The 10,368-nt window shown below is 44.7% G+C and overlaps 1 protein-coding gene across 1 annotated transcript; it reads left to right on the plus strand.

Annotated features, from left to right (window-relative positions):
• The first annotated feature begins 7,236 nt into the window (after positions 1 to 7,236).
• RAG1 (recombination activating 1) lies at positions 7,237 to 10,368 on the plus strand. Its single transcript, XM_047693236.1, has one exon. The coding sequence runs from the start codon at positions 7,237 to 7,239 to the stop codon at positions 10,366 to 10,368; it is 3,132 nt and encodes a 1,043-aa protein (XP_047549192.1).

Consider the following 10,368-nt stretch of genomic DNA (forward strand, 5'->3'; position numbering starts at 1 on the left):
TGCCTCCTGTTCTGACTTTAGCTTAGGGAGCAGGAGCTGTGTGCCCAGGACTGCTGTGCGGTTAGATCGGCCCAAGTGCAAAATATTGAAGATATGGGGCGCCTGGGTGGCTCAGTGGGTTAAGCCTCTGCCTTCAGCTCAGGTCATGATCCCAGAGTCCAGGGATTGAGCCCCGCATTGGGCTTTCTGCTCAGCGGGGAGCCTGCTTCCCCCCTCTCTGTCTCTGCCTGCCTCTCTGCCTGCTTGTGATCTCTCTCTCTCTTTGTCAAATAAATAAATAAATAAATAAAAATTTAAAAAAATTACATTGGCTATAACTAAAAAAAAATATTGGAGATATAAGAGGAGTGTCTTACGAGGGCAGCACAGCACAGATTAAGTCCTTGCACCTACCCCTTTGACAGTTTTTGCTAAGAATCAAATGAGAACATAGAAGATCCCTCACATACTAGCTGGACAGAGATGTACTTTGGGAATAAACCTGGCTTAAGAACTAAGAATGGGGTTTGAAACAGAGATGGTGTTAAGTAAACAGAAGTATATTCTTTTTTGTTTATTTTTTATTTATTTTTAAAAGATTTTATTATTTATTTGACAGACAGAGATCACAAGTAGGCAGAGAGGCAGGCAGAGAGAGAGAGAGGGGAGGAAGCAGGCTCCCTGCAGAGCAGAGAGCCCAATGCAGGGCTCGATCCCAGGACCCTGAGATCATGACCCGAGCCGAAGGCAGAGGCTTTAACCCACTGAGCCACCCAGGCGCCCCCAGAAGTATATTCTTGAGTCATCTTCCCCTACGACTACAGACTAGCTTTTATTATTCCTTTACAGTGGAGTGGAGTGCTTAAGGAACCCACATTCACCAGCTAGTAGCTGTGTGACCCTGGATGGGTTCTCCATTGCTCTAAACTTATACTACTCCTCTTTAGAGATAATAATGTCAAATGTATAGATTGCTGGGACAATTAAATAATACATAAAGCACTTAGAAGCCTAGCCTATTGCTCGGGGCTAAAATGATCAATCCAATTTGTAGATGAGGAGATTCTGGCTCTCAAAATTTAAGTAAGGTATTGAAGACCTGAGGCATGATTCAAATCCAGGCCTGTTTACTTCAAAATATGTTTAGTCTTGTTTAAACCCAGTGTTGTTGCAAGGAGCACAACCTTCCCTGACTGAGAATTGACCAGGTAGGAGGATTCTGGGATGGGTTTGGATCTTATTTCAAAGTAAGAATAAAAATAATCAGAGTTAGTATGTGGTGAGTTTCTACTAAGGGCAGACACCGTCCCCCACATTTTCCTGTGATAATCCTCACTGTATAATGTCGCCGACTCTGAGGTATATGCTATTAGCATTTCTATCTTACCGATGAGGAAACTGAGGCACAAGGCCATCGCATCTTTTGGCAGAAGCCAGAACTTCTGTTGACCAGTTCATGTCCAACCCAGACAGGCTTGGGGAGTGAACTGGCAGCTCTGGCAATGTTCCAGCACACCCGCATGACACTCGGGTCCCCAGCGAAGCTTCCTGAAGAGCCAGGTGCCAGCTGGAGCTGGAGGCTCCTGGCCTGTGATTGGCTGCTGGCTTGTGTGGTTAGCCCTCTGTGGTGGGGGGGAGGCTGGGAAGGACAGTGGAAGCTGATAAATAATGCAGCTGTCTGCTCTGGGGACCCTGAGAGAGCCAAGAGGGGGAGGAGAGCACACTTGGCCTTCTCTTTGGTTATCAAGTCATATCAACTGAATTACAGACATCCCAACCTTTTGGCCAGGCAGCCTGCTGAGCAAGGTAACACTCGTACTTTCATGCCCTGAGCCACAATATTTATTACATTTTTGTGTTTCTAATCAGAAGGACTTGGGCTTCTTTTCTTTGCAGGGGATGAGGGGAGGGATCAAGAGAAGCTGACAACAATTTAATTTTTCTTTCTAAGGTGTAAAAACTGGAAAGGGAAAAGAAGTCAAGTTTAGGAAGACAGCGTAGGTTCATAGAGGAGATACAGATCTCCAAATTGCTGTAAATGAGTATGGTGAGCAGAGGAAATCTTTAAGGAGTGCTTCTCGAATAAATGAGTAAATAAATTATCGGAAGGAAGGTGTGACTCTTGGAAAGAAATGTTGTGCTTGTCTAGGCACGGTAAGTAATCAGCAAACGAATTTCAGGGTGGGAAGAAATGTAGTTTCCCAGGTACTCCCAGTATTGCCAGCAATTTCCTGAACTCAATTGGAGCTTTTCTCGAAGTGTGATCATGGGCTACTCCTCACAGCAGAATCCCTGAAATGCTTAACAAATGCGATTTCTGGACTCCATGCTTAATAAGCTGAAACAGAATCTCTGGAGCCAGATGATCTGCATTATTTTATTTTATTTTTTTTTTTTACACAAGCTCCCCAGTGATTCTAACACATAATAATTTTTAGAATTGCCACTGTAGAGATGCTACACCGAGATTATGTCCTAGAACTGGGATTCCAGACTAGGGTGTGTGACGGTGCCCTTCTCTTTCTGAAGTAGTTCAAGCAAGACGTTGCCTGAAGGAAGGGAAAGAATCTGAGGGTCATTTTGTGGGTGCCTGAGACTTATAGAAAGGCTACTGTTGCTGCTGACTTTTTGATGACGGTGTTGGGCAGATAGTAGAGACGGGTATTTATGGTGTGAATGGTTGGGTGCATGAGTGCATGAGTGGGATAGGTGCAACAACGAGGGGTCACGCTTGGGCACACAGTGGTCACTTGGCCATTGTACACAGACCAAGTCGAGAATGTGAAGAGGGGAGACTGTGGGTCAAGGGCTTGGATGTAGGCGCGTGTAAGGTGGGGGCCGGGCCGGGAGTGGGAGGTGGTGCTGCTGTGTGACTCAGCCTCTGAAACCAGCTTGTCGTGCACTCACCACACTGAAGCTTTTAACCGGACCACACTATCCCAGCCTGGTTTGTCCAAATGAATCTGTGCCCTGTGTTGACAAAGACCCCACAGCTGTGATGGCAGGTGACAGCCACATTGAGATGGCACTGCCGTGCCTCATCGGAACAGAGCTGAGCCTGCAAGCGAGGCTGGTCTGCTGCTGAGATCTTTCGTTAGAAGAGAGATCTGGCATTTGTAAGATTCCCGAGTGTCAAACGATGACCACACAATGACTCTTACATAATCCCAACTTCGTGCTCTATCGAGGTCCATATTTTTGTTGGCTTTCTACTCGTTCACTAGAAAAGAAAAATGAGGTTGCTGATCGGATCTGAGGCTTAGCCAGGTCTTAAAACTTTGGGGGGGATTTAGGAAGAAATAAAGAAAAATGACAATGGGTACATGTAAATCTAGTTTTTTAAAAAAACATTTTATTTTTATTTATTTATTTGATAGAGAGAGATCACAAGTAGGCAGAGAGGCAGGCAGAGAGAGAGAGAGGAAGAAGCAGGCTCCCTGCCAAGCAGAGAGCCCGATGCGGGACTCAGTCCCAGGATCCTGAGATCATGACCTGAGCTAAAGGCAGAGGCTTAACCCACTGAGCCACCCAGGCGCCCCATAAATCTAGTTTTTAAAACATTTTTTCCCTAAAGTAAATTGATCACAAAATTTAAAAAATAATACATGTTTGTGACACAAAATTAAAATGATGTAAGAATGAATAAAACAGAAAAATAAGGAGACCTTTTTACAGTATCTCTGTTTTTGGAGAATAAACATTGTTAAGATTTTAGGGCATATCCTCCCAGAAAGTGTGTGCTTGTAGATATGGGCAAATGTGCGTAAATGGAATCCTGCCAGCTCTTGTTATCCTGTTTCTGCATTGTCATGTGGGTATCTTTCCGCATCATTGATGCATAGGGAAATTGTACATACGCATTAAAGCATATGGCAATGTTAAATGTGTTGTTTTCCATTGTATTTCTGGACCAGAGTTTACTTAATAATGTCCTGTTGGTGATTATTTATGCTATTTCCTGTTTTTTTAAAAAGTAACAAATAATTTTTTTTAATATAAATCTCTTTCTTTGTCTCCATCTCTCTCCATGCAATATTCACTGTGGGAATAACTTATGGAATATTTATTCCCACACAAGAAATGACCTGTGGGAATGTTTCTCTAGAATAACTTCCTAAAAGCAAGTTGATTGCATCAAAGACAAGATATAGTTAAACTTTTTAAAAAAATGGTTAAATTGTTCACTAGAGATATTATACCAATTTATAGTTCTCCCAAGAATGTATGAAGACACTTGCACTTCCCCATACCTTCATTAATGTTGAGTAGTAGTATTTTCAATCTTTGTTAACCAGATAGATAAAACATACCTCATTAGATCTAGTTATTTAAAGTTCTGTCTTCTAAAAGTAATACATGTTTATTTCAGAAAAAGTAGAAATCATAGGTAAGATGAAAAATATAAAACATCTATAGCTGGGGTTGACTGGCTGGCTCAGTTGGTGGAGCATGTGACTCTTGATCTCGGGGTTGTGAGTTCGAACCCCACGTTGGGTGTAGAGATTACTTAAAAATAAAATCCTTAAAAAAAAAATCTATAACATCCACAGATAATCATGATTAGCATCTTGGTGTATATTTCCCTCAAAACAAGAATAACACATCCCTTCTACCCCCTTCTTGCTTCTAGTTTGGATAAAGTTTTAGAAGTTGAGTTGAAAACAACAAATACGTTTGATTTGGATGTCAATGGCTAATAATTGATTGGTGATGGTGTGCTTTCTCTGGGAGTATTTAAATGAGTGTATTTTGGCAGATTTGGACATTACAGTTCAGGCCAGTGGGAGTCAGGAGGGGAGTGGGTAGGGTGGGGAGAGAGTTCTAGAGATCCCTCCAAAATGCCTGTGGTTGACTTACTCATTATGAAAGTTCATTATTTAACTCCATTGATGGTGATGCAGTTTTTTAAAAATAAAAACTCAGAAGACTATCTTGGAAATCCAGAGAACAATCATGATACAAAAAGACCGGGTAGAAAAAGTCTAATGGAATGAAAAGGCATTTGAGAAGGAGTTCTAGCCAACGGGGCCGGGGAGACCTAGGAGGTCTTCACACCTGACACAGGACAGAATTTAGGAACATAACTGAACCCTAAACAACAAGCCCAGTGTTTGCTGGGCTGCAGGTGAAATACTTTTGAGATTAATGAGACCTTGAAGATGGTTGAAATTGTTTAGATTTGACATGGTCGTCCTGCATAAAGAACAATTGAACAGGATTTCCTTTTTAACCATGTCTTGGAAATTGGCTTGTAGTTTTCATGAAGAACATCAGCCTCTGAAGACTAGAGCATGCACGATGGACCAAACGTCTGTTGTTTAAAGGGATGACTTGAAAAGAAGCTTCGGTAGAGCAGTCAGGATTGACCGCTGCACCTCCTTCCCTGCAAGCCCCAGCCCACCCAGCTGTTCATCTGAGGGTTAGCCTCCATGACCACGTGACGCTATAAAAACATCTCAGCTGCACCTGGGTGGCTCATTTGTTGAGTGTCTGCCTTCGGCTCAGGTCATGATCCCAGAGTCCTGGGATCTGGCCCCACATTGGGTTCCCTGCTCAGTGGGGAGCCTGCTTCTCCCACTCCCCCTGCTTGTGTTCCTTCTCTCACTGTGTCTCTCTCTGTCAAAATAAATAAAATCTTAAAAAAAAAAAAAGTTGGTTAGTTAATTTTTTTTTAAAGATTTTATTTATTTATTTATTTATTTATTTATAGAGAGAAAGAGTATGAGTCCAGGGTGGGAGTGGGGCAGAGGGGGAGAGAGAAACTCAAGCAGATTCTGTGCTAAGCACAAAGCCTGATGGGGAGCTGGATGTCACGACCCTGAGATCATGACCTAAGCCGAAATCAAGAGTCAGATGCCCAACGGACTGTGCCACCCAGGCTCCCCAATCTAGGTAGCTAATTAATTCAGGGGTAAAAAGTGTTGCTTCACATAATCTGTGGGTTAAGAGTGTTAACCCCAGCAATCTGGGAGAAATAGATTATGGATTGAAACGCAGTTGCTGTTTTTCCAGTGATGTGTACTAAGGAATTTTGAAAATACTGGGCTAATAGGATCAGAAGAGGACTCAAATGGCATTTGCAGACTTTTTTTTCTGTAGCCCTACCCAGATTGGTAAGGTTTCCTGGCAGATGCAATTGCTAATACTTTTTATCAGAAGAAAAATATTACTCCTACCTCTTCTTATTACAAACTATCAAGCTAATGACCATTGTCTAGTAATGACTTCCAGGTTGGCCTGTGTGATTTTTTTCCTGACACTACTTGAATTTTTCATTTTAAAAGTCCTTGGGAATCTTTGTAGGTTCATACTATGGCAGCTATAGAGAGTTCTGTGGTATTTTGTTTCTAATGTAGACACAGCCTTATAATTTACAGCAGTATGGGGCGCCTGGGTGGCTCAGTGGGTTAAGCCTCTGCCTTCGGCTCAGGTCATGATCTCAGGGTCCTGGGATCGAGCCCCGCATCGGGCTCTCTGCTCAGCAGGGAGCCTGCTTCCTCCTCTCTCTCTGCCTGCCTCTCTGCCTGCTTGTGATCTCTCTCTGTCAAATAAATAAATAAAATCTTTAAAAAAAATTTACAGCAGTGTTCACTAATTAAAATTGTAAGCATAATTACTATCCATGATACTTATTATTAGTTAGCATTCATAATGCCTCAAAATTCACTTCATCCTTTCAAGTAGTGAGTAATTAGTTTCTTTGCGTTTGTAGCTTTATCATCCCTTTATGACCCGCTTGGAAGAAATAAACAAACAACCTCCTGGGAGACTGCTTTAAAAAGCTGGAAATATATTGTCCAGCTAGTGCAATGAGGCTAATACAATGCAGGAAATATGACTTTTCCATGGTTTTACTAGCCAGTTTTTCCTTGTATTTATTCCGCAAATAACTATTCAGCCCTAGTATGTACTAGGAATGTTGGAGAGATAGAGATGAATCACTCAGAGATTCTGTCCTCAAAGACCTTAAGGTTTTGGTGACAAGAAAATAAGATTGTACAAATATACATAAAATGAACCACAGTGGTGCATGTTGGTAAAGATAACCATGGATACGGTCAAAGCAGAGAATGAATGTTCTCTGCTGTATACTCAGCACCTAACAGAGTATATTAAAATAAGAGGTTTAATAAGTAACTTTTTGGATCAATGAATGAATGAATGTATTAATTTGTATTCCTTCTAAGATGCATCAGTGGGATATCGAATTTTTTCTTCATCTGACTTTTTTCATTGTTCTCAGGATTTTCAGCCAGCATGGCTGTCTCTTTGCCACCCACCCTGGGACTCGCTTCTGCCCCAGATGAAATTCAGCACCCGCATATTAAATTTTCAGAATGGAAATTTAAACTATTCAGGGTGCGATCTTTTGAAAAGGCACCTGAAGAGGCTCAAAAAGAAAAGAAAGTTTCCTCTGAGGGGAAACCCTCTCTGGAGCAATCTCCAGGAGTCCTGGACAAGGCTGATGGTCAGAAGCCAGCTCTGAGTCAACCAGCAGTAAACGTTCACCCTAAGTTTCTGAAGAAATCCCATGATGATGGGAAAGAAAGAGACAAAGCCATCCACCAAGCCAACCTTCGACATCTCTGCCGTATCTGTGGGAAATCTTTTAAAACCGATGAGCACAATAGAAGATATCCAGTCCATGGGCCCGTGGATGGTAAAACCCAAGTCCTTTTACGAAAGAAGGAAAGGAGAGCTACATCCTGGCCAGACCTCATTGCCAAGGTCTTCCGGATGGACGTGAAAGCAGATGTTGACTCCATCCACCCCACTGAGTTCTGCCATAACTGCTGGCGCATCATGTACAAGAAGTTTAGCAGCGTCCCATGTGAGGTTTCCTTCCCAAGGAATGCAACCATGGAGTGGCACCCCCACACGCCATCCTGTGACATCTGCCGTGCTGCCCGCCAGGGACTCAAGAGGAAGAGCCATCAGCCAAACATGCAGCTCAGCAAAAAACTCAAAACCGCGGTTCACCGAGCTAGAAGAGCCCGTCGGCACAAGAGAAGAGCCCAGGCAAGGATTAACAGCAAAGAAGTGATGCAGAAGATTTCCAACTGCAATCATATACATCTTAGTACCAAGCTTCTTGCTGTGGACTTCCCGGCACACTTTGTGAAATCCATCTCCTGCCAGATTTGTGAACACATCCTGGCTGATCCCGTGGAGACTACCTGTAAGCACGTGTTTTGCAGGATCTGCATTCTCAGATGCCTGAAAGTCATGGGCAGCTACTGTCCCTGTTGCCAATATCCCTGCTTCCCTACCGACCTGGAGAGCCCAGTGAAGTCCTTTTTGAGCATCTTGAATTCCCTGATGGTGAAATGTCCAGCCAAAGAGTGCAACAAGGAGATCAGCTTGGAAAAATACAATCACCACGTGTCAAGCCACAAGGAATCCAAAGAGACTTTTGTGCATATTAACAAGGGGGGTCGGCCCCGCCAGCATCTCCTGTCCTTGACCCGAAGGGCTCAGAAGCACCGCCTGAGGGAGCTCAAGCTCCAAGTCAAGGCTTTCGCGGACAAAGAAGAAGGTGGAGATGTGAAATCGGTGTGTCTGACCTTGTTCCTGCTGGCGCTGAGGGCCAGGAATGAGCACAGGCAGGCGGATGAGCTGGAGGCCATCATGCAGGGACGGGGCTCTGGCCTGCAGCCAGCTGTCTGCCTGGCCATCCGTGTCAACACCTTCCTCAGCTGCAGTCAGTACCACAAGATGTACAGGACTGTGAAAGCCATCACCGGGAGGCAGATTTTTCAGCCTTTGCATGCCCTTCGGAATGCTGAGAAGGTCCTCCTGCCGGGCTACCACCCCTTTGAGTGGCAGCCGCCTCTGAAGAACGTGTCCTCCAGCACAGACGTGGGCATTATTGACGGCCTGTCGGGTCTGTCCTCCTCTGTGGACGATTACCCCATGGACACCATTGCGAAGCGGTTCCGCTACGATTCGGCTTTGGTGTCTGCTCTGATGGACATGGAGGAAGACATCCTGGAAGGCATGAGAGCCCAAGACCTTGATGACTACCTCAACGGCCCCTTCACCGTTGTGGTAAAGGAGTCTTGCGATGGAATGGGAGACGTGAGCGAGAAGCATGGGAGTGGGCCCGTGGTTCCAGAAAAGGCCGTTCGGTTTTCGTTCACGGTCATGAAAATTACAATAGCATGTGGCTCCGAACATGTGAAGGTGTTTGAAGAAGTCAAACCCAACTCCGAACTGTGCTGTAAGCCCCTGTGTCTCATGCTGGCAGATGAGTCTGACCACGAGACCCTGACGGCCATCCTGAGCCCTCTCATTGCTGAAAGGGAGGCCATGAAGAGCAGCCAATTAATGCTCGAGATGGGAGGCATCCTTCGGAGTTTCAAGTTCATCTTCAGGGGCACCGGCTACGATGAGAAACTCGTCCGGGAAGTCGAAGGCCTCGAGGCTTCTGGCTCAGTCTACATTTGTACCCTTTGTGACGCCACCCGCCTAGAAGCGTCTCAAAATCTCATCTTCCACTCCATCACCAGAAGCCACTCCGAGAACCTGGAGCGCTATGAGGTCTGGCGTTCTAACCCGTACCACGAGTCGGTGGAAGAGCTGCGGGACCGGGTGAAAGGGGTCTCATCGAAACCTTTCATTGAGACGGTCCCTTCCATAGATGCGCTCCACTGTGACATTGGCAATGCAGCCGAGTTCTACAAGATTTTCCAGCTAGAGATAGGGGAGGTGTACAAGAATCCCAATGCCTCCAAAGAGGAAAGGAAGAGATGGCAGGCTACGTTGGACAAGCATCTCCGGAAGAAGATGAACCTGAAACCGATCATGAGGATGAACGGCAACTTTGCCAGGAAGCTCATGACCCAAGAGACCATTGAAGCAGTCTGTGAGTTAATTCCCTCTGAGGAGAGGCATGAAGCTCTGAGGGAGCTGATGGACCTTTACCTTAAGATGAAGCCGGTGTGGCGATCATCGTGTCCTGCCAAAGAGTGCCCAGAATCTCTCTGCCAGTATAGCTTCAATTCACAGCGTTTTGCTGAGCTCCTCTCTACCAAGTTCAAGTATAGATATGAGGGCAAAATCACCAATTATTTTCACAAAACCCTGGCACATGTCCCTGAAATTATTGAGAGAGATGGCTCCATTGGGGCATGGGCGAGTGAGGGAAATGAGTCTGGCAACAAACTGTTCAGGCGCTTCCGAAAAATGAATGCCAGACAGTCCAAGTGCTATGAGATGGAAGACGTCTTGAAACACCACTGGCTGTATACCTCCAAATACTTGCAGAAGTTTATGAATGCTCATAATGCATATAAAAACTCCGGGTTTACCTTAAGCTCGCAGGCAGGCGTAGGGGACCCCTTAGGCTTAGAGGACTCTCTGGAAACTCAAGATTCAATGGAATTTTAA

Source organism: Lutra lutra, chromosome 10, assembly GCF_902655055.1.
Source record: "Lutra lutra chromosome 10, mLutLut1.2, whole genome shotgun sequence".
Lineage (NCBI taxonomy): Eukaryota > Metazoa > Chordata > Mammalia > Carnivora > Mustelidae > Lutra > Lutra lutra.